General features: G+C 53.6%; 1 protein-coding gene across 1 annotated transcript; it reads left to right on the top strand.

Annotated features, from left to right (window-relative positions):
- Positions 1-6: 6 nt before the first annotated feature.
- Positions 7-23,628, top strand: PADI3 (peptidyl arginine deiminase 3; the record flags this gene model as incomplete). Its single annotated transcript, XM_080922121.1, has 16 exons — positions 7-98; positions 6,422-6,602; positions 8,087-8,159; positions 9,695-9,756; positions 10,797-10,914; positions 11,615-11,740; positions 13,288-13,466; positions 14,229-14,332; positions 14,422-14,533; positions 16,088-16,195; positions 16,677-16,828; positions 18,094-18,238; positions 18,352-18,454; positions 20,606-20,685; positions 21,441-21,566; positions 23,395-23,628. The coding sequence occupies 16 exons, from the start codon at positions 7-9 to the stop codon at positions 23,626-23,628; spliced, it is 1,995 nt and encodes a 664-aa protein (XP_080778247.1).
- Positions 23,629-24,541: the final 913 nt, after the last annotated feature.

Genomic DNA, 24,541 nt, shown 5'->3' with positions numbered 1-24,541 from the left:
GCCGGTATGTCTCTGCAGAGAATTGTGCGTGTGTCCCTGGAACACCCCACCAGCGCTGTGTGTGTGGCAGGGGTTGAGACCATCGTGGACATTTATGGGTAAGACTTGGCTCCGGAGCATCTGGGGTTCCTCCTGTCGAGTCTCTGGGCCTTCTCCGCTAGGAGCTGTGTGGATGGATGTTCCTCGGGGCACAAGCTGGGCCTAGGGCGACGCGTCTGTAGTCTTAACCTTGGAACCTCTGCCCACTGTGGAAAGCGTGGGTCCTTGCTGCTGTCAACCTGGTTCCAAGCCGGGTTTTTGAACCAGGGAATCCAGGCAGAGCTGAGCTACTCACCTACGTAGCACCTGAGGTGCCAAGCTCAGTCCCCAGAGCTGGTCACAGTTCTCAGACGTCAGAGCCCTGATGTTAACAACATCTCAAGGGATGCTGTTCACAAAGTGCAAACGGCGGCACAGAGAGGGTGAGCCATTAGCCCAGGTCACACAGCCACCTGAAGGCAAAGCTGAGCTTTGAGCCCACGGTAGACTTACTAAGGGACTTACTTGGTGTCTAGCTAGCTGCTCAGCCACTGGAGCCCCCGGGGCTTCAGATCCACGGTCACTCGTCCTCTGTGCGCTGTGGCTGAAGTGTGCCAGGCTGAGCCCGTATAGCACAGGGTGGTTTGGATAGGAGTTTTGTAGGAGCGAGGCTGGTTCCTTAGCTTTTGAGCCCCTGCTCTGAAACTAAGCTCAGGACAGATTCCAAGGATGCTGGGGTCAGGGTGCCACCTCTCAGGCCTCCCTGCCCATTTCTTGGATGTGGCTTCAGCACTGGGATGTCAGAAGTCCCTGCAGGACTGCCATTCACTGTGAAAGTCATCTTTGGTCTCCGAGTCATCTTGCCAGGACCAGTAGCGCTCCCACCTCTGCTGGGTTAGCCAAGATTCAGAAGCTGTCAGATATGCCCTGGGGACCAAAGTTTCCCACCCTCTGAGAACAATCGTCCAGAAGGAAGATTTTTCAAAAGTGGAGTGAAATCGGTTAGGGTGTGAGGTGTGGAGGGTAGGGAGTGAGCTGCCCGGTCACAGGAAATAACCAAGTCCGAGATGAGCTGCATGCCAGCTAGCACCTGACTGACGGTTGGTGGACGGCGAGATACGCACAGGGGAGTCTGTGGCTTCCAGAGAAGCGGGCAGAACAGGAAGGGGGGGTGGGTGCTGCCTGGCGCCACAGCCTGCTCCAGGGCTGCGTGCCCGTGGGGGTGACTCACAGCCCAGCTGCCTTGTACCACTGGGTAGATATGTCTCTGGTTTGACCCGTCCAGGGAGCTGAGGATAGCGCCTCCTCCACCTGTTCCTCTCAGAGGTGCCTTTGAGGGTGGAGGATGGGCTGGGTGGGAGACCAGCAAGCAGTTCAGTGGGGGTAACTTGAGCGACTAGGGTGGTGGTGAGGACTCACCCAGAGGACTGGGGATGGGGGCAGTCATGGGTGGTGGCAGGGCCTTGGTGTCTTCTAGAAGGATGTTCACACACCAGGATGGCCAATCCCCCTGGGAAATGGAGTGTCGTTTCTTCAAACACCCGTCATGGGCTTCTTTGAGCATTAGTGTACAGCCCTGGGGACTCTCAGAAGTGGAAGGCTGATCCTACCTGGGCATCCCAGTGAGGGCAGCAGAGACGGCTTGTGTTTTGGTTGTGAGCCTAGCCTTTAATGGCTGAGCCATCTCTCCAGCCCACGACTTGTGTATTGGAAGGGGAGGAGCAAGACTAGACATCTTAGAGTGTTCTTCCTGGAACCTAGCCTCGGACTACAAACCAGGAGCAGCAGGGAGGTGGCTCGGCCCTGGCTCTGGTACTTCCTGGCTGCCTCATCTTGGGAAGCTCTTTCCCCAGGACTCTCTGCTTCTGGTTCTGCTAAGTGATGTGATCGGGCACCGGGTTCTTGGTGGCCTGCGTGGTCCTAAGTATTTTACCCAGATACCGGAGATCACTGTAGCGGAAGAATGTAGGCTGTCCTCGCCATGTTGTAGATTAATACAGAGAGGTTAACTGACCTGTCACAGGTCGCATGGCTAGTTGGTAGAGAGGCCTGAGGCCATGTGAACTGTTTGGTTCTTTCTTCAAGGAGACCCTGGGAGGAGGGCAGAGAGGGAATGCAGAACAGAGGGCAGAGTCGTTGCTAAGGTGCACAGTATCTGTCACTGGCATTATCATTTCTATTACTTTATGGCTCTGCCCCGAGCCTGGGGAAAGTCTCAAGTGTTCCCAAGCCAGCCATGGAGCATCTGGCTAGGACTAGGAGATGGAGGAATGGGGAAAAAAAATAAAGGTCCACTTCAAGGGCCCTTGTCTCTGACCTAGAGGCAGAGAGAAAGTTTGGTTCATACTGGGAAAAAGGAAAGTTCTGGAAGGGTTAGTGGGCTTTCCCAGAGCCACAGTCACGGACTGCAATAAGACATTCTCTTAATACGTGACTCACTTCTAGGTGTCTGTCCCCTGGGGCTGCTTGGTCCAGCTGTCATCTTTATGATGTGTCACATAGGAGACTGGAAAGCAGTCCCCAGGCTGGCCTGGTGGTAGCTTCTTCTGAATGGGGAAACTGAGGTCTGGTGGGTGAAAGCCAGGTTCAGAAAGTGAACTAAGGCAGAAATCAGGCCTTGAGACCCAAACAGCCCCTGGCATATGGTAACAGGGACCCAGTTCCCAAGGCCCGTGAGGATGGTGGAAGCTCAGGGCCCCGTGTGTGTTCAGGTTGACATCTGGGAGACCCCCAAAGAGTCGGGTCTGGCCTGCATGGTTGCAGGGTGGCCTCATGCTTCTTAGCTCTTGGGAACCAGCCAGTCACCTTGAAACAAGCCCCAGAAGCTGCACTTGGAAAAGCCAGAAGGTGGGCAGCCACGATGGAGACCGGAGACCCACCAGGGAGGTCTTCACCAACAGGAAACTGCGGAGACTTTCCCAGGGAAGCTTTTCTCTTACTACCACATCTAGCCATGTGGTAGCATCCTCCCCTCTGCAGTGTCCCCACCCCAGCTGCACCTTTGAGCCATTTTGGAGTACCGCTGGGTCTGGGGCTCAGTTGCTAGAAGACTCCCCTTAGCATGTACAAGGCTGGGGGTGGGGGTGTGATTCCTAGTAATCACAGTGTAAAAAATCCTAGTGTAAAAACCAGACATGCTGACATGTGACTGTAATCCCAGGAGATAGAAGCAAGAGACTTAGAAGTTCAGGGTCATCCTTGGCTACATAAAAAAGTATTCAAGGCTAGCCTGGGCTACATAAGAGCCTGTCAAAGAAAGAGATCCTACCCAAAGAAGAAGAAAGAAGAAGTATGAACCAGACTATCTCATCTCTACACACACATTGCAACTTGGGTCTCCTCAAAAACAAACGAAAAATTCTGGCCCAGCTCTTTAGTTGAGGGGTTGGACAATGCTAGTTGGGAGGGCAGATAGCTCCTGGCACCCATGAGATGCCCTCTGGAGCCAGGTAAAGCCTTGAGTTTGGGTTCTAGGTGTCTCCAAGGCTGTGTCATCCTGAGCCACTGGCTCCTCCTCCCTGGGCCTCAGTTTCCTAGAAGATACCAGAAGAGGCTGGAATAGAAAGATCCTGTTCTGAGGCCTCAGAGCCTCCTGGACCAACAGGGTCAGCTCCTCTGTCCACCTATGGAAGGATCTGGGTAGGGGGGATTTTCAGAGCCACTGTCTTAGGAGAAGTATCAGTGTGACCACCTCCATTCCAGGCCAGAGCGGGGTGGGTGGGATGTGGGGTCAGATGGGCCCAGAGTTTCCTGAGCTTAGTTCCGTGAGCCAAGCTGGGGATCTGGGGCCCTTGTTCATTGAAACTGTCTCTCAAAGTCTGTGCCTCTGTGGCCTCTGTCCCCACAGGCCAACGCTGAGGGGACCTGGCTGCTATTTCATTCTGTTACAACTACCATAACTTCTCGGCAGCAGTTTTGTTCCAGACTCTAGAACTGGAGCTGGAGAAGGGAGGTACCATGTCCCCTTTGCCTGGGAGTGAGGACAGGACAGCTAAGCCAAAAGACCAGGAGTTGTCATTTAGTCACCACTTGACTTTGGATAAGTCACCCCTGAGCCACGGCTCCTCTGAAATAAGATGGCTGTGTGCACTTCACACCGGGGCAGCATCATTTGTCAAAATGGCAGTGTCATCTTCACGGTGCGAAGGGACAAGGGCACAGGGGAGGAGCTGGCTGATGGGCCCCGAACAGGGTCGTCTCACCCCAAGTCATCATTGGGCTCCCAGTGGAGACTCAGGGCCAGCATATCTAGGCAGCCCCATTTGCTGTGAAACCAAGGCATCAGTAGCCATTGGAAAGGTTTGATGGCCAGGTCCCTGCAGCACCACAGGCTCTGGGAGCTTAGTCCACAAGGTTCCAGGGACTGGCAACCTATAGGATAAACGAGCTGTCCCCATTTTCAAGGACTTAGTTTATCGTATTATCATCATCATTATGTATTTGTGGGCAGTGTGTAACAGGATGCACGAGGCGGTCAGAGGACAACTTTCAGGAGTTGGCTCTGTCTTTTTGCTAACCATGTAGTCCTGGGATCAACCTTGGCAGAAAGTGCATTTAACCTCCTGAGCCGTCTCAGCAGCCTCAGCCTAGCTCTTTAGCTCTGGACATTCGATGTCCCAGCAAAGCTGCCCTGTTTCCTGCAAGGTTAGTCACCTTACCGCGTTCTCTGGCTGCTGTATACTCAGGCTATCAGGGAGGTCTGTGATAACCTCAGCTGGTTAGGAGCAAGGCCGAGAGCCATCTAGAAGCGAGGGTGTAGGGTTTGGTGACCTGACTTAAGGAAGAGTGTTACACAAGAGAAGTTTAGGGACTTGCTAGCTTCCAGGAAACGGGAATATGCGGCAATTCCTAACTTCCAAAAAACAGGGACCAGCTGCCTTCTAGTTCCCCTCCCGGACCAGTTCTCGTTCAAGTAGCCACCCTGGTTATCCTAATACTCAGCTTCCGTGCTGGGGCATCAGCCCTGGGTGGCGGCCTGGAGTCTTACCTTCTAGCTACCTCAGTTTCCCTACCAGGATAATAGCACATCCTCTCCTTCCAATTCCACGTGCCAACTGGATAGACTGTCGTCCTAGGGAGGCTACATGCTACCCTCCAGGTGTGAGTGCTGGGCTGGGACTTGAACCCTAGGCTTCCTGACTGCAGAGGACACAGGCTCAATCACCTTGCCACGCCACCTCTCTTCCCACCCAAAGAACTATCGCTGGCTCCCTGTGTCACAAGGATAAGACGGGAACCAAGCCATCGTAGGCTAACGTTGGACTCCAGCATGAAAGCCCTTTTCCTCAGACACATCTCGACCGCCTGCCCAGCTTCCTGTCAAAACCATCTCCATCCACAGGCAGCCTGCACCATAATTCATCTTAATAGCACCTTCCTTATCCTAGTCAGGAGTGTTCCAAGCTTCCCATGGCTATAAATTCACTCCTGCTTTCCCAAGAGACTGGCCAAGTGTGTGTCATTATCCCACACTCGAGGTGACTTAGTCAAGGTCACCTGGCAGAAATGGGACCCGGCTTGGTAGCCGCCTGACTACTGACCCCAGCCCTGGCTCCACCGAGCCCTGGACTCTGCCCAGGCTGTGGTGTAGATCCCCGTGACAGCCACTGCCTTTGTGTGTCCTTCCTGCCTAGTCTGTCTCCAGCCACCCTGGGAACTCCCAGCAAACTCACACGGTGGCCTAGGGAAGAGCCCAGGGGAGCTGAGTGACTGGGGCCTCAGAGCCAAAGGACTTCACACAGGAAGATGTCAAGGTCCCCTGGCCCTTCATGATGATCACAGGGCAGAGGAAAAGCTTGGCATTGGGCCTGTTATAGAAATCTGACCAGCTTCCTGGGTTACCTGGGGTCTAAGAGTTCAATCTCCTATGCCTGTCTTTCCTTCCTTCCTCCTTTTCTTTCTTCCTCCCTTTCTTCTTTCCTTTCTTCCTCCCTCCTTCACTCACTCCCTTCCTTCCTTCCTTCCCACCATTTGTTGTGTTTTTGAGACAGAGTCTCACTGTGTAGCTTTAGCTGTCCTGAAACTCTACGTAGATTACTAGGCTGGTGTTGAACTCACAGAGATCCACCTGTCTCTGCCTCTCAAGTGCTGGGATTAAAGGCATGCACCATGCCCAGCCCATATCTGCCGTCTGCCTTTTCCTCCACCTTTCTGAGTCTTTCTGGTGTGTGTGTGTGTGTGTGATCACCAGCCCCAAATGAGCTGGATGGTAATGGAACATTGGAATCTCAGCACTTAGGTGTGAGAGGGTGCACAGGTTTGTGTGGTATCTGATCTCCGTCTTCCCAGAGCTTGTTGTGAGCCTCTGGGTAGTTGGGGACAGCTTCCTGGAGGAGGACGTGAGGCTTGAGTTCACATGTCTGAGTACCTCCCTCACCTTGCCCATACTCCCTGATCTCCTCAGGTCGGTTCCTGAGGGCACGGACATGTTTGAGGTCTATGGGACACCTGGAGTGGACATCTATGTGTCCCCCAGCATGGAGAGGAGCCGAGAACGAGCGGATACTAGGCGATGGTGCTTCAACAAGGGACTACAAATCATCGTGGTCATGAACTCCCCTAGCAATGACCTCAATGACAGTCACGTGAGTTCACCCTGGTCCTGCACCCCATCCTTCCTAGAGTGCCATGGCCGAGGGCCAGACTGCTGGGTGTGAACCCCAATTCTGCAACGTACAGGTCCTGGCTGTATGTCCTCTGACCTCTGTGTGTCGGTCTGAAGGGTGGGGTCATTCCAGTCCTCTTCCCAGGGTGGGTGGGGATGGACCCCGAGTGTCTCCTGTCTGACTAGCTCCCATGAGGAGAGGAGTTAGCATAGTCCTGCTGTATTGGGCCTCAGTTTCCACATCTGCAGGGAGGGGCTCAGTTACGGGGTTCCTACATCTCTGGATGCAGGAGAGACCAGGGAGAGAGAGGTAACCTGACATCCGGGAGCTGTTGTTTCCCTGATGGCTCTCACTACTCTTCTGCCCACTGTCCTCCTGTCCCCGTTTAAAAGCCAGGAGAGATTTAAGACAAGACATAGGTGGCCTCTGAGCTGGTTTCGGGTAAAATTCCCTTGAAGGGCTGATGGGGGCCAGGACCTGTCATAAGTCTAGGATCAAAGGCAATGTTTGGAGGAACTAACTCTTTAAGAAACACTGACCATTTTTAAGCCCTGGGTAGCCCATCTATCATTAGCAGACCCCCTGCCCTATGTGGGGCACCAAGTAACTGTCAGGGAGCCCACCCAGCTAAGGAACAGAAGAACTCCTACACGTCAGGATCTGGTTCCCTCCCTGCCCATTCTTCCTGTCTCCCATCTGAATCTGGCTTCTGTCCTCAGCTCACTAAACCCCATGGTTCAGAAGGAGAAACTGAGGCTGAGAAAGGGTTTAGCAGGGTCAAAGGAGCAGGTCAAAGAGTCAGTGATTAAACTGCCTCCACCAACTTCCTGGTGTTGCCACCTCCGTCCTCACCCTTAATGGTGGCTGGGCGCTGAGTTGGGCGAGCTGTGATGAACCCCCCACATGTCTACCCCTTTAATCTAACCGGCCCTAACCCATCCCAGGGGTAGAAACCATTATTATCCCCGGCTTTATGGTTGAAGGAATTGAGGCCCAGAGAAGGTCAGAAACTGTCTCAGGACAGCTACAATCACAGGTGTGGGATCTGGAACCGAGCCGGCCACAGGCCTCACAGGCAGTGTGCTTCTGTGACCAGTGAGTGGCAAACTCAGTACGGTCAAACACAGGACTCTGGAGATCCTTACCTGCAATATCGGGGAGTGTAGGTCTCCAGTTCTGATCAGAAGGGGCAAGGAAACCGAGGCAGCTCAGACAGGCCCAGGACCCTGACTAAGAGTTGTTGCGCTCAAGCCCAGGTATTTGTCGATAGGACTGGAATCCAGATCCCCGTGGATCCAGGACAAATGGCGCCCACTTACAGATGTGCCCAGGTATGGGAATAAGTGATGCTGAGGAGCTTAAAGGGGAGCTGACACAAGAACAGAGGTTGCTGAGGGTCCTGTCCCTGCCCGCCAGGTCCCACAGGCCTGTCCACTTGTGACACTGAGCATGTCTCTCTGCAGATTCAAATAGCCTACCACTCCAGCCAGGAGCATTTGCCTCTGGCCTATGCAGTGCTCTACCTTACCTGCGTGGGTAAGCTGGGCGGGGCTGAGGGTGTGGGCGGGGCTGAGGGTGTGGGCGGGGCTGAGGGTGTGGGCAGGGCTGAGGGTGTGGGCGGAGCTGAGGGTGTGGGCGGGGCTGAGGGTGTGGGTGGAGCTGAGGGTGTGGGCAGGGCTGAGGGTGTGAAGGGGGGCTGAGGGTGTGGGGGGCTAAGGGTGTGGGCGGGGCTGAGGGTGTGAAGGGGGCTGAGGGTGTGGGCGGGGCTGAGGGTGTGGGCGGGGCTGAGGGAGTGGGGGGGTGCTGAGAGTGTGGGCGGGGCTGAGGGTGTGGGCGGAGCTGAGGGTGTGGGCAGGGCTGGGGAGTCCTGAAAGGGCCCGGGATGAACTGAACTTTGTAAAAGGAACAGTTGGGAGCTGGACATGCAGTTCCACAGCAGACTACCCTCCTAGCTTTTGCAGGGATATGCGAACACACACACATACACAAAAACACACAGACACAGAAACCAACACACACAGACACACACACATACAAATACACTCCCTTCCCCCTCCAAACTTTAAAAAAACAATTTCTTTTAATTGAAAAAAAAAGTGCACATTCTGCCATAGAAGTTGAAGGACAGAAGAGGTGGCCCATGCCTTCAATCCCACCACTGGGAGGCAGAGGCAAGAGGATCTCTGTGAGTTCCAGGCTAGCCAGGGCTACAGAGGGAGACCCTGTCTTGAAAACAAAAATTATACACACCCCCAACTGTGTACATGAAATGAGTAATTACAAGCAAGCAGCTACCACCCAGTCCAGGATGTAAGCCCACGTCAGGTGACTCGGACACTGTCTTGCCCTGGGTTTCCTTCGTCTTCCACGTGGCTTATAATGGAGCACGTGTAGCCAAACGTGTGATCTGTTGGGTTTTCTGTGGTTAGAGTCCCTCAGTACCTGTTCTTTTGTGTGGTATATTGTGAGATTCTACCATTCCTGTCAATATGGTCGGTGAATAAAATTGTCGGAGGGGTCGGTCAGTCTGTCTGTCTGTCCTTTAAGAACCACCCATTTTCTAGGCTAGGTCTGAGCCCTTGATGCATTATTAGAGCCCACTGGTTTCCAGAGAGAAAGGCCGAGCCCATGGGCTGAGTCAGGGGAGTAGACTTCAAGGCAGTGTTTCCCAGGCTGTACGGTGAGGTGGCTGAGCCCACCTTCACACTGAGTCCTTCTGACACCAAAATCCAAGCTCGATGCTTCTTCCTAAGGAGCTGAGAGCATGCTGGTGGAGCTTCCTGTCGATGGAGACTGTCCCCAGTCACCTGGGTTCAGTGCCCACTGTGTCCCACACAGCAAGGGCTTTGGGGATTCAGAACAGATAACCATCAAGGAAAACTTCCTACTTAGACCCTTCCCTCCACTCTCCCCCAAAAGCCCTTCTCCCTTGTCCAAGGATGGGAAACTCCAGGGCCCCAACCTCTGGGTGTCTCCTGGGGGATGCTGCCCACGTACCTGGCCCAGCTGACTGAAATGGTTGCTATCCATGCTCTATCATGGAGACTCACCTGCTGCTACCTCCCCAACAGACATCACCCTAGACTGTGACATGAACTGTGGTGACCGGCAGGACAGGAGCTTCGTGGATAAGGTGGGCAGCAGGTGTGGAGTTCTTGTGCTCCGGGTCAGGGGGTGAGGCCATTATGAGTGGCCCCCTCCCTCCCAGTTGGTATGAGGTCAGGGTAGCCAGACATGGACCGGGCATGGCTGGGGTCAGCAGCAACAAACATGATCATAACATGGGTTCCTAGCCCTGGGCTATCTTTGATTGATGAGGAGAAAGTTCTAGGTTTATAAACTAGGTCAAGGGTTATGAAACTTGAAGCAGACAGACAGACAGACAGACAGATGACTTACTGGAGCATGAGGGTGCATGCCTTTAATCCCAGCACTTGGGAAGCAGAGGCAGGTGGATCTCTGAGTTTGAGGCCAGCCTGGTCTACAGAAGTTCCAGGACAGCCAGGGATACAGAGAAACACTGTCTTGAAACACTTAAATAAATAAATGTCAGCTTGTAAAAGTTTTAGGCCTTGTGACCTATATTTCATTGAAGCAGCCAGCTAACGCAGACACTGATCACGAGACTTGTGTTCTGATAAAACTTTATTGATAAACACAGTCAGTGAGCATATTTGTCTGGCAGGTAAGGATGTGAGGATCAGACCTGGGCAGAAAGAGCCGTCTACTACACAAGATTCTATTAATGGTCTTTCGAGCAGTCTTGGTAGTGCTGATGCATTGTGGGTTTAAAAGAGGCCAAGGTGGCTGGGAGGAAAGAGGGCTTCCAGGAAGGAATGACTGAGCTGGGAAGGGTGAGGGATAGAGGGATTCCATTGGCTGGAAAGGGGCTTGGGAGGGCAGGATGAGGGAGGAGTCAAGAAGTTACCCAGAAAGAAAGAGGGTCTTGGCCAGGGAGGCACCTCACAGCTCACAGTCAGCCTTGTGGTTTGGACTTGATGGTGGTAAGTTTTGGGGTGTCATTGATGTTTCTTGAGCAGAGGTTCCTTTAGTGAAGGTGGATTCCCCCTGGGATGCAGTGAAGGCTCAGGGGGCTGGCCAGGAAGGACTGAGCAGGAGGCCTGCTCTGGGTCTGCTGTAGCCCTGTTGACAGCTGGATTTTCTCATTGACAGAGGCAGTGGATGTGGGGACCCGAGGGGTATGGAGCCATCTTGCTGGTGAACTGTGATCGGGACAATGTCGGCTGTGACACCCAAGATAACTGTGACCAATATGTGCGCTGCCTGCAAGGTGAGTGGGCTGGGCAGCCCAGTCTCTGGGTACCCAGGCTCCTTTGTCAGTTACCCCACAGGAGTCTACCCCTAGGTGGGTCTCTGAAGTCAGGCAAGAGAAAGGCAGGGTTTCTTATGGGGTTCCTCAGAACCCAGCCCAGGCTGGCAGCTGCCCCTTCCTGAGTCACCCAGCATTCTTTTCCTGCTGGAGAGAAGGGGTTGCTAGTGTGGTTTGAGTACCTACTATGTGCAAGGCCCTGCCCCAAGATCTTTCTCTAGTCATCCAAGGGGATGAGTGTTGTTACCCCAGTTTAGAGAGGAGGCTCACGGGTCAGGAGAGTCCCCCTAGTTGCACATCGAGTCTGTGGCCTGCCAACCCCAAATTCAGACCCTTCCCCCCTGGATCTCTAACTTGTGTTTGAGCGAGTCCCTGCATAATGCCCACAGAAGCCGACTTATAAAGGGAGCATCCCCTGGAGATGAAAAAGGGCGTGGCTTGCCCAGTGAGATGCCCAAGTGGGTTTCCTCTAAAATGAAGATACCCGGGCCACAAAGAAGACACACACAGGGTAGTGTCACATGTATACACGTGACACTGTTGTCCACACCAGTGGATTCTAGTATCTCCATGAGCTGTGGCCAGGATCCCCAACCCCCCAGCCCCGCCCAGTGCCCTCGTGGAGCAGCTGTCAATCAACAGCCCCCGTCTGCCTTTGCAGATGTGGAAGACATGTCTGCCATGGTGCTACGGACCCAGGGCCCGGAAGCTCTCTTTGAGGACCACAGGCTTGTCCTCCACACCTCTAGCTGTGACGCAGAGCGGGCACGGGTCTTCCACGTGTGTGGTGAGTGCTTGCCGCTTCTCTCTCCCCGCTGTGGGCAGAAGTGCATCTCGGTTCGGGTTCAGAGGATGCCCTAGGTGTCAGCGCAGCCGGAAGTGTGTGCGCGCGCACCCGTGCGCGCGTGCATGTAGTGTGGAGTCCAGCGGATAGTCTCCGGTGTCATTGTCTTGTTTGAGGCAGAGTCCCTCACCGGCTACTTTTCAAGACGAGTTTCTCTGTGTAGCCCTCGATGTCCTGAAAGTAGACCAAGCTGGCCTCAAACTCACAGAGATCTGCTTGCCTCTGAGTGCTGGGATTAAAGGTGTGCACCCCCATGCCCAGTTCCTTCGCCATCTTTTTAAACAAGACTTCTGGACACAGAACTTGAGTGGCTCGTCATGCTGGCCTATCAGTCATCCCTGTAGCCGGTAGAATGGGCTTCTCCACCCTACCCCTGAAGTGGGATTTCTGTTTTCTTTCTCCCTGCCCCCACACCCCCAGACAGGGTTTTTCTGAATAACTTTGGTGCCTGTAGACCAGGCTGGCCTTGAACTCAGAGATTCGTCTGCCTCTGCCTCCCAAGTGCTGGAATTAAAAACGTGCACCACCACACATGGTTGGAGTAGGGCTTCTTCGCTTGAGACCTCCAAAACCAGGTTCTCGGCACAAAGGAGATTTCTTTGCTCCAGCAGGACAGAGGTCAAGGAATAAGAAACAAAGACGGAAGATAGAGGGTGAGGAAGAAGGTTAAGGAAGCAGGGAGAGGATTAAGGGGTGTTTGTCCCCGAGGATTGTCTCTGGATAGAGAGGGAGCAGACATGGCCCATCGGCAGATGGTGGTTTATAATGGTACAAGGGGGAAACCCAGAGTTAGAATGAGGTGTTTAATTTTAATTGGGCACATAAATTAGCCAAAGGGGGCTTTTTGATTACTGACCTTGGTGGTCAGCCTCAGGAGGAAAATGTGGCCAAATAGGGATGGGACCTTGATGGCTGGCTTTAAGAATGTAATCTGATGGTTTTTAGCAAGGCAGAGGGACTAGGGGAAGGGCAAAGGCCTGCCAGGGTCGTGCTCACCACACAGGCTGTCCAGAGCCCCTTCGTTCTTAGTGAAATTCACACTCACAGTCTTTAAGGTTTGCTTTTATTTATGTGCGTGAGGGGCGTGGGTATTACACATGTGTGCAGGTGTTCAGGGAGGCCAGGAGGGACCACCCGATCCGCCGGAGCTAGAACTGCAGGTGGTTGTGAGCCTTCCAACGTGGGCTCAGGGGTCGAGAAGAGCACGGTGCTTTGGCCGTCAAACTACCTCTCCAGCGCCGGCGCGCATATTCGCGTCAGGTGGAAGCAACAAGCGGGGCTAGGGGAAACGTCACCTCCACCTCGTCTCTTCGAAAAGAATGCCCCTCCCCACCATTCCCACAGGGCTGTGCCTTCTTTGCTTCCTTGTTGGGGGTAGGAGAGGAAGGGTTGTTTGCCTTGCCCGTGGAGTGGATGAGGATGCTCAACTCTCCCGAGCCCTTCACATTCTCTGAGCGGCCCAAGAGCCACGCCCACTTCTCTTCCCATAGGCCCCGAGGATTCCTGTGAAGCCTATAAGTGTGTTCTGGGCCCGGACCGGATGTCCTATGAGGTACCCCGCCTGAACGGCTATGAGGAACGCTTCTTCGTGGAGGGCCTCTCCTTCCCTGACGCAGGCTTCCCAGGGCTCATCTCCTTCCATGTCACCCTGCTGGATGACTCCAATGAGGTAATGTCGGCCAGGCAGAGAGTGAGACAAATGCGCTGTTCCTGACAGATGACCCTACTGGGCATCTCCATCCTTTAGAAAGCCAAGAGACTTGTAGCCCCATAACCAAGGATGACCTTAAACATTTTTTTAAAGATTTATTTGTTTTTTGTATATGTATATGTATAGCTGTCTTCAGACACCAGAAAAGGGCATCCAATCTCATTATGGGTGGTTGCGAACCACTGTGTCGTCGCTGGGAATTGAACTCAGGACCTCTGGAGGAGCAGTGCTGAGCCATCTCTCCAGCCTGACCTTGAACTTCTTTTCTGTTTGTTTGTTTAAGATTTATTTATTTATTTTATGTATATGAGTACACCATTGCTGTCTTCAGACACACCGGAGGAGGGCATCGGACCCCATTACAGATGGTTGTGAGCCACCATGTGGTTGCTGGGAATTGAACTCAGGACCTCTGGAGGAGCAGTCAGTGCTCTTAACCACTGAGCCATCTCTCCAGCCTGCCCTTGAACTCCTAACCCTCCTGCCTGCACCTCTTGAGTGCTGGGATTATAATATAAGGCATGCACTGCCATTTTACACGGTGGTGTAGAGAGAGCCCGGGACTTTGCGAATGCTAAGCCAGCACTCCACCAGAGGCGTGACATCCACAGCCCAAACCGGGGGATTCCTTGAGGACCGGGGAGAGGGTTCGGAGATCCAGAACTCTCGTCCAGCCACTGGACTCCTCCTGAGTCCAGCACTCTTGGTGTTCCGGTAAAGGAGTTCTCCGAGACCCCGATCTTCACCGACACGGTGGTGTTCCGAGTGGCTCCTTGGATCATGACACCCAGCACCCTGCCGCCCCTGGAGGTATACGTGTGTCGGTGAGTCTGGGTGGAGCCCTAGCCTGGGAGTCATGTCTGTTCCTGGGCCCCCGGCTCTGAGTCTCCTCTTCCTCCCGGGTTGCTCACAGGGTGAGGAATAACGCCTGCTTTGTGGAAGCCGTGGAGGAGCTGGCCAGGAAGGCCGGCTGCAAACTCACCATCTGTCCTCAGGCAGAGAACCGCAATGACCGCTGGATCCAGGTAACCAGGGTCACAGGAAGCCCCTCTGGGGCACCACCTTGCAAGGAAATACCCAGGAGGCCCTAGGGCTCCCTGACTCCAGACATGGAGTCTTTATTCCAAAATATCCCAAGTGAGGCTGCTAGGTGAGACGTGAAAGCCACACACTCCCAAGTGTGCAGCAGCTGAGCTGAGGCAGTTTGTCCCACAAGAGGACGATAAGTAGCATCTGGAGACATTATGGTTGTCACACAGAGTGGGGGGGGGGTGAGGGACTAGCCTTTAGCACGGAGAGCCCCATAGTGTCGCTAAATCTTCAGTACCAAGGTTAGTTGTGCCGGGAACAACCAGGTCCAACGTGTCAGTAATAGCATGAGACTGAGAAAACCCGCTGTGGAGAATGACTGTTTCCAAATTCCTAGAGTCCAGGGTGGAAGGGGGTCCCGGAAGAGGTAAGGGGGTACCAGATCTCAGAGGGACTGAAGAAGGCCTGTTTCCGCAAGGGAAATGGATGGGAGCAGGGAGTGGGTTTCACGGTTTGAGATTTTGTTGGAAAGCCCTAAGAAGAGGATCCTCTAAGGAAAAGGCCCATGACAGAGCCTCTGTGTGAGCTGGGCTGGATCCCACAGGGAAAGGGGAGACTATTCCCTGCTCTCTCTCAGGACTCCTCCCACCCCCTGGGCCCTGCATAGCATTACTGTATCCTCTCTGGCCTCAGTCACCCCTGGGTGTTTGCTGATGAGCTCATGGGATAAACACCCAGGCCTGTGCTGACAGAGGCGGTGCTGAGACTAGGAACTGCCAAGCATCAGGTGGGCTGGGCTGGGGAGGTCCTGCACAGGCCCAGAGCCTCCTTTGCTCCCCGGGTTAGAACAGTGGCTCTGGGAAGGGACAAGAGCTCAGGGGAAGGCCTTGAATGCCAAGCTACAGGCTTTGTAGTTCCCGTAGACTCCGGCTGTGAGAGGTTAGGTTTAGCCCCGTGAAGTGATTCTGGGAAGGATCCTGGCGGTGAGACCCAGCTAGTGTTTAGGTTCTTGCCATTGACAGGCTGCATGCCCCTTGAAGAAACAGTCTCCTCTGTCCCTCTCTGGTCTCCTGTATCACACGAGGGACAGCAGTGTCTTCTATGGATGAGTCACAGACAGCAATGGAGTCGGTATTCATTAGGCTCAGGGCCCAGCACACAGCAGGCAGCTCTCCTGCTGTGACGTCATGCACTCTGGGCCAGTGTCTCCTTATGAACTCTGAGGAGACGTCCCTGCCTCAGGTCCCTCAGCACTGCTGCCTTCATGACCAAGTATGGAGGCCAAAGGAGCCGGTACATGCTCAGCAAGTGACCTGTATACTGAATTCTGGCCAAGCTACATCGACCTCTGTAGCCACCCTGAACCTTCCCCAGCAGTCCCACCCCAAACTGTGTTCTCCTCTACCCCTGTGTGACTCTCATAGGCTCCCCCCACCTACAAGGGCAGAGAATGCCCCACCACTAAGAGCAGCCCTCCCTGAGATCCCAGTGCCCAACACTAGGGGGCGCCGCTGGCTGTCTACAGATCCGGTCTCTCTCCCCATTGGCAGGATGAGATGGAGCTGGGATATGTGCAGGCACCGCACAAGACCTTGCCAGTGGTCTTTGATTCTCCAAGGAATGGGGAGCTGCAGGGTTTCCCTTACAAAAGGATCCTGGTGAGTTGGGGGGGTGGCTGAGAGCACATATCCCGGGGATACCCAGGAGTACAGGGAGGAGCACTTGTTCTGTAGGGGCGAAGGCAGGCTGGCCAGTTACTGTAGGAGAGGGGGCCAGTGACGTTTGTCAAGAGGCAAGGGATATTTTTTGCTGTAAGTCCATCCCATTTATGCTGCCTTTTATAATAGACAGAGTAACAGTGAACTTCCCTGAGTAAAGAGAGGAGACCCTTTCAGCTCCATAAGGGCTGGGCTCTCTGCTAACTCCCCAACTGGTTACATGGTGTCGGGTCCCCACTGGCCCTCAGTGACACCAGGGAAAGCCACCATTGCCCAGAATTTGAAGACTGAGGCCTAGCGGTTCCCCCTGCACCCCGCCAGACCCTGGTCCCCTTGGCCTGGACTTGACAGGAGGGCCCATCACATGAGTTCAGGCTCTTTCTGGTACTCTGCCCCTGCCTGACTCAGTTTCCCCCACCAGGGTCTAGATTTCGGCTATGTGACTCGGGAACCTCAAGACAATTCTGTGAGTGGTCTGGACTCCTTTGGCAACCTGGAGGTCAGCCCACCCGTGGTGGCCAATGGGAAGGAGTATCCCTTGGGGAGGATCCTCATCGGGGGCAACCTGCCTGGGTGAGAGGCTCTGGGTGCTAATGGTGGTGGCAGGGAAGAAGAGCAGGGAAGTCCTGCGTGGGATGGGCTGCCCTCCAGACTGCCTGTGCTTCCCCTGGGAAGTCAGAAGCAGGCCGGAGCGGACAGGGACCTAACATGTTGTTAAGTCCAACCCTTCCCTTTACAAGGGGCCCAGCGAGGCTGAATCACACACACGGAACATTCTGGCTAGACTGAGGCCCAGATTGTGAAAGACTCATGGTAGATAAGAGAAGGTATCAGCTGAGAGCGGAGAGGAAAATAGCATCTAAGTTGTAGCTTGTTCATACTATGGTGAAAATGACTAATGTTTGGAACGGTTGACTACATTGTAAGTTGTGATGACAGTGGCCTTGATGTACACACACACACACACACACACACATGCATGCATATGCACACACGTGCATATACACACACCTGTGCATGTGCATACAATGTACATACATGCATACACACAGCTGTGTGCGCATACACATGCATACATGCACTTGCACACACACATGCATGGGTGCACACACACAAGCATACACACACATGCATGCATGCACACATATACATGTGCTCACATCTAAACAGAGGTGGGGTATTCTGCATGTGACACCAGCTGATAATGGAGAAGGAGAGTAATATTTATAATCAAGTTCAACAAAACCACCAGAGCAGACAAGATCCAGAAACAGTTGGATCCGGAGTGGAGCTTGAGAGAAAATGCTGGGACCGAGCTATTGATTCTTTGTCAGAAGGCGAAAGATGCGTAGGTTGCAAATGCATGAACAGAAAGTACCAGGGTTGTGAGGCCTGCTGGGGCAATCTTGTGGACCTTTCCACTGACATCCCGGGAAACTGAGGCTGAACCAAGATGAGAGCGGTCATGTGAGGGAGCATGAATGGTTCTGAGGTGGGTTACTCACCATTACTAGCCTGTGCTGAGTGGTTAATCGGAACCCACCCTGGGTGGATTATTAAAATACACTTACTATCTTTGTTGTTCATGAAATAATGTGCTGTTTTGAGATTAAAGTTCTACTCTGTAACTCAGGCTGGCCTGGAACTCATTATATATTCTGGGCTGGCCTTGGATTTGCAACCCTCCTGCCTCAGCCTCCCAAATGCTGGAACGCTAGGTCTGAGTTCCTATGTCTGGGAGAGTATTCTGGAGTCAGATACTGAGGAGAGCCGCTGTTTGGCCATTCTGTTTCTGGAGTGTGTGTCTAGTTTGGTGTCTTTTCCTAACCCCGGCCCAGGTCGAGAGGCCGCAGAGTTACCCAGGTGGTGCGAAACTTTCTCCATGCCCAGAAGGTGCAACCGCTGGTGGAGCTGTTTGTGGACTGGCTGGCTGTGGGCCACGTGGATGAGTTTCTGAGCTTCGTCCCTGCACCAGACGGGAAGGTAAAGACTTGCACATATGTCTTAGTGGCCTCTAGAGTTTGGCGTCAGGGCTAGGCTGGGGCTGGTAGGCATGTAAGTTCATGAGCTCAGCTGTGCCTGCTCTCCACACACAGGGCTTCCGGCTCCTCCTGGCCAGCCCCGGCGCCTGCTTCAGACTATTCCAGGAAAAGCAGAAATGGGGTCATGGCCGGTCCCTCCTTTTCGAGGGTGTCATTGGTGAGTATAGATGCTGAGTCCCTCCCGAATTTTGCCGAATCTCTTTCCTGAATCAAGCACAAGATGACTTCTGAAAGGAATGAGCATTTTCAAGCTAGACGGTAACCCCCAAATTCAGAACTGCTTCCTCCTGACATGACGCCCTGAGTCACTGACTATGGCGGGGGCGGGGCTATGGCGGGGCGGGGCTATGGCGGGTGCAGGGCAGAGGGTAGGGAGAAGGTGAGGGCCAAGTGTGCTCAGGGATGTCCCATCAGGGCTCTGCTCAGAAGGTCCCAGAGCACGGGTTTAGTGTTCTTTGGTGGCTACGTTTGAAGTCTGAATGAGTTTTTAAATGAAGTCCAACAGTTTAAGGAAGCTGCTGGAGCCCCAGAATCTCCATCACTGGCCTCTGTGTCCCCTGGGAGGGTGGGAGGGGTCTCTGCCATCCTCTGCTGTCCTCTCTGCGGCCCCAACTTCCATGTCTTCTCTTCCTGCTCATCATGACTGACATGCAGTTACTGCTCTCACCTGCAATAGGGCCTGGGCTTGGGGAGGAGCCCATAACCCGGTATCTACTGCCTTTGCCCTTTAGGGGCAGCTGAAGGGCAACTTGGTAGGAGGAGCCCCTGGTGGACATATCTTTGCCAGGAAGCTGCAGCACTCTGGAGACCTCCAACAGTGGCTGCCTGAGGTGGTGCGCCTGTAGAAAAGGGGTATCTTAGCTCGGTGAGTCAGACCATGCCTGAAGAGTTTGTCTCTCGGCAAGGCACATCAGAGGCAGGCTTCAGGGTTGTGAGGGTCCACAGTGGCCCCATGCACATCCCAGAACTCAGAGGGATATCCTAGCAAAGAGCAAATTGTAAGAGCAAATTGTAAATCCTGTGGTTGGTCCAGAGACTGTGGAGAAAGCGGTCTCTCTTTCCTCGTGTTTCCCACCCTGTTCTTGAATGAGGAGCTATGCTTTTCTTACTTTTAAAAAAAGATTTATTTATTATTTTATGTATTTGAGTACACTGTCAACTGTCCTCAGTTGAGAAAGGGAATCAGATCCCGGGATGGTTGTGAGCCACCGTGTGGTTGCTTGGAATTGAACTCAGGACCTCTGGAAGAACAATCGGTGCTCTTAACCGCTGAGCCATCTCTCCAGCCCATGCTTTCCTTACTTACTGGAACAGTTTGGATGGACAGGGCTGGCTTGGACTGCAGCTGGACTCGGTGCAGGCTTGTGACCTCGGTGCTTAGGACAGAATGAGGAGAAACGCAGGCATGAGGCTAGCCTCTACTACACAGTGAGCTTACCCACGGGTTGCTATCCTGCATATCAGATATTTACGTAACAATTCACGATGTACCAAAATTACAGTTACAGTTATAAAGCAGCCGCAAAATAACTTTATGGTTGGGGGTCCCCACAACATAAAGGGTCGCGGCATTAGGATTAGGTTGAGAACCACAGCTGTGTGACCTTGGGTAAGTCACCTGACCACTCTGAGCCCCCGTGGCTGGCAGATGATAACAAGGCAGCCCTTGGAGAGTACAGCAGAGTCAGGAGACTCACGGAGCTTTCTTTTGGCTTCACAATCAGGGTTTGATTTGCCGGCAGCTGGGGAGGACTGGAAGCCTCTGGCTCCTACATCCCCTCTCTAGCCAGCCCTGTCTCTGTGACCTCCACTGGGCAGGCAGGAAGGCCAGGCCTGAAGTCTTCTAAAGTGCAAGCCGAAGCCTGTTGGTATTGAATTGAACAACCTGCTGGAACCAGTTGGTTCACTGCCTAGTAAACCCATAAACCCTGACCCTGGGGTGAGTGTCATCAACAGACCCAGCTCCCCCCCACACACACACACCCCCAGGAGTTGAGGAAAGAGGAATCTCTATCAGGTTCCCCTGGGCAGCTGTTAACCCCAATTACTCATTACCGCCTCCGGTGAACTCCAAACCGCTGGAGTTCAATTCATCCAGCAGCTAGGCTCCTCCAACCCTTCTTCCTCCAGATGTGCCCACTGGTCAGGCCAAGCTCCCTCAGATGCTACCTGCCCCTTGCCCAGGAGAGTCTAGGAGCCACTGAGTCAGCCAGGACAGCAGCTGTGAACTTGGCCTTTGGTCCCCAGAGCAAGAGGCCCTCACACTGCCTTGGGCTAGCCCCCCCAGGCCACTCTGTCTTCTTCACAGGCGACAGGCGGGTCCAGACCATCTCGATCAATCAGGTTCTTTCCAACCAGAGCCTTATCAACTTTAATAAGTTTGCACAGGTACGAAGGCCGTGGGGCTGTGGGTGGGAGGGAGATGTGAGTGGCTGGAGTCAGGGGCAGAGCAGACATCTGGGACCCACAGTTCACACAAGGTCAGTCAGGTTGAAATAGACCCAGACCCTTTAACCTGGGAGAGTTAAGGGTGTGCAGCCTGGAGCACCCAGTGCTGTGAGCCCCAAGATATAGGAGTATAGCCTGTTGCGCCCCTGGGACAGTTTAGAGACACAGATGAGAAGAGGAAGTGGGTGGAGCAGATCACTGGGCAAAGGCACTGCATCCCACCAGGCCAGAGGGCAGCCTTCAAGGGGAGGCAGGGGGAGGTGGCAAGAAGGGGGCAGATGAGGACAGACTGGAATAGCACTGTTGAGCGTGAAGCAAAAAGGAGGGAGATCTGGAAATAGCAGCTAGGCTTGTGACCCGATGGCCCAGAATTGAGTGGTCATAAAACCCAAGAACACAGGGAAATCAAAACAATGACTTTACCTTTGGCCTGGGGAATCGGGTGCCCTCTTCTGGCCAGCATGGGTACTGCATACACATTATTGGACAGGTGAATCTTAAGCCGTGTATGAAATGTTCTCCCCTAAGTCGGGTCTAGGATGCCGGTTCTAGGGTTAGCTCAGTGTTAGCTAGTGAGAGCGGGCATGGAGGGCGGGGTCCGGCAGGAGGGGCTGTGTAGTTGGTGGTGGACACTTGAGTGCCTGCCTCAGCCACACGGGCAGGGTTCTCTGAGTTTGGTCCCTTGCCACCCGCAGAGCTGTATTGACTGGAACCGTGAGGTGCTGAAGCGGGAGCTGGGCCTGGCGGAGAGCGACATCATCGACATCCCGCAGCTCTTCAAGACAGAGAAGAGGAAGGCGGTGGCGTTCTTCCCGGACCTGGTGAGTTTCTCGCCCGGAACTTGGGTGTTGTGGTAACTATTTGATATGCACAGGGGATTTCTATTCCACCTTGGAGATTTTAGATCCCAGATAAAAGACACAAAACTCTGGTATTTATAATAAGCCTTAGACAGCACTAGGGCTGGGCAGATAGCAACCCTCTAGGCATCATATTTATTTCCCTCATCCATGCTGTTCCATCCATTGCACCAAGATATGACTAGCCATGGGCTGCCGGGTCTCACGATCCCTTACCCAGTGGCATCTTCTCTTCCCCCCACCTTTTTCTCTCATCTCCCCTGCTCTCCACCCCCACCCAGGTAACTCAAACCCACCTACCTCCAGTGATTAGCTGTAGCCATTTTTATTTAAACCAACAGTGTTAAATTAAGGGACAAGGTGTGTCTGCACAACAAAAGCTGGCGAGCATCGCAGTTATGTCTTCAGAGCCACGAGGAAGGGTCCCCTCACTGGACAACAGGGGCCATACTTAACGGTCTCTGTTCCCCATGGGAGAGCTGGGTCCGTGCCCCCAACCAACTACTCTCTACGGTGAAGGGATAAGGGGTCAGCTCACAGACAGGAAAGAGTGCAGCTAACCTGGGATAGGAGTGGAGATCCCAGAGGGCTGCCCAGAAGTGATGCCTTTGATGAAATTATAGCTTCACCTTCGCTGCCCTGGCCACCAGCTGCCCTTCCCACTAACCATCCCCCGAGCCTGCATCCGCCAACCTGACCCTGACCTGGCCCTCCCTTCCTTCCCTCTCTGGCTTTGTGCCCCAGCTTGCAAAGCCTTTCTCTGACCTCCTTCCTTCCTGCATGCTTGGGGTGGCCCTGTAATTAATCCACGTGCTCCCGGAAGTTTGGGCAAGGGTTGAGGTTCTTGTGTTGGCTAAAGACAGAGGCCCACCCAAGCTGACTCATCCAGATGGAGATTTGAAAAGAGCACGGTGACATCTGAGGATGGGGACAGCTGTAGCAAGCCTTTTAGCATGGCCTGGAGCTCTCTCGTTTCTGTTTTGCCTTTCTGCCAAGCTCTCTCCTTCACTGTTCTGTAGACAGACACAAATGTCTTAGTGACTTTTCTACCACTGTGACAAAGCACCGTGATTAAAACGATCCAATAGCATAGAAGAAAACATTTAATGAGGGCTTACAGTTTTAGAGGTAAGTCGATGACCTCTAGGACAAGGAGCGTGGTAGCAGGCAGGCAGGCATGGTGCTGGAGCAGTAGGCAAGAATTGACATCTGGTCTACCTGTGGGAAGAAGATAGAGTTAACTGGGAATGGTATGGGCTTTTTGAAAGCTCAAAGCTTATCCTAGTGATACACCTTCTCCAACAAAGCCACACCTCCTAATCCTTCCCAAACAGTTCCACCAGCTGGGGACCAAGCCTTCGCATGTATGAGACTATGGGGCCCATTCTCATTCAAATGATCACAGTGAACATGGCCATGAGATGCAGGCCCTACAATAACAGAGACTGAGACTCCCCATATCAACTCTAACTTCCTGAGAGAGAGAATCCGATTGGTTTATCTTGGCCAGCTGTTTAACTTGGTCAAATCAGAGATAGCCTAGAAGATTGGGCTTCTGTTGCATAAACGTGGCTGCCACCACATTCCACCAGTGATGAGGGAAGTCACAGGCCTTGGCCGTGAGGATTCACTGACTTTTTCCAGCCAGGTTTTCTTACCACCACACAGGAATGAGCAAGCAGACATATTCAAAATAGCCTGGAGATAATCCCAGATTCTCCTGGGGCTTCCTGGGAGGGAAGGTCATGCTGAGGCCCCACCTCTGATCTGGACCCCCACCTTCCTGCAGGTGAACATGCTGGTGCTGGGCAAACACCTGGGCATCCCCAAGCCCTTCGGGCCCATCATCAATGGCCGCTGCTGCCTGGAGGAGAAGGTGCGCTCCCTGCTGGAGCCGCTGGGTCTGCACTGCACCTTCATTGATGACTTCACACCATATCACATGCTGCATGGGGAGGTTCACTGCGGCACCAACGTGCGCCGGGAGCCATTTGCCTTCAAGTGGTGGCACATGGTCCCCTGAGCCACCAGCCATTCCCCATCCTTCCCCCAGGATGGGGCATCTGCCCGGTAGATGGAGACTGAGACAGACCCCAGAGCAACAAGCCCCTAGAGACTCCCAGTTTCTAGACAGGGTGACCTCAGAAGCCCTTTTCTTCTGAAATGTCTGCCTCCATCTGCAACCCATTCCGTTCCCAGACATGAATTCTCTTGGTGGCCCCCAAAGAAGGACCCTGTGTCTACCAGACTCTCATGTGAGTCACGATGACCCACGAGGATAGCTTTAAATACCACCCCCCACATACTCCAAAACTCCTCTGTCTGTGGGTAAAACTTGGGTGTCTAGAAGCACTGACTTTGTCAGCATCTTGGATAATATGTCCTATGGTGGAAGGTCCAGGGGTTTTGGTTTAGTCATTGTCTGCTGCCCTGCAGGAGATGGTTGTAAAGTCAGACTGTTTTACACACTCTTGAACAAGTCGACTACTCCACAAGAAAGAGTCTACTCCTCCCAGGAAGCACCCCAGGGTCCACTCAGGTTGAAGTGTGATGTCATTCTCTTTACAAACTCCCGGCCAGGACCGGCCTTTACTGCCAGCCAGCAGCGGGTACCTCTAGATGCTTCTGGAATGGCAAATATCTCTCGCCCCGCCCCCAAGCTCCCTATTCTCTGACATCTGGAAATCTGGCTATCCAAATCCTCTTGAGGTGAAGTTGGGGGAGGGGCAGGGGGAGAGGTTGACAGTACGGCAAACTGGATTCCAGGGAAGAGAGCCTTTTCCTAAGACAGGAGTGACCCCAGGGGTCCCACCCTCTGAAAGAGGGTGCTCAGCTGGCCTGAGGGCTCTGTGCAGAGGAGACCAGTGGCTGACTTAGCCCAGGTCCCTCTTCCTATACAGGCATCTCACAGTGTAGACCCAGGAAGTGCCACCCCA

This window comes from Micromys minutus, assembly GCF_963924665.1.
Source record: "Micromys minutus genome assembly, chromosome: 9".
NCBI lineage: Eukaryota > Metazoa > Chordata > Mammalia > Rodentia > Muridae > Micromys > Micromys minutus.
This window is presented reverse-complemented; position numbering and strand designations above follow the sequence as displayed.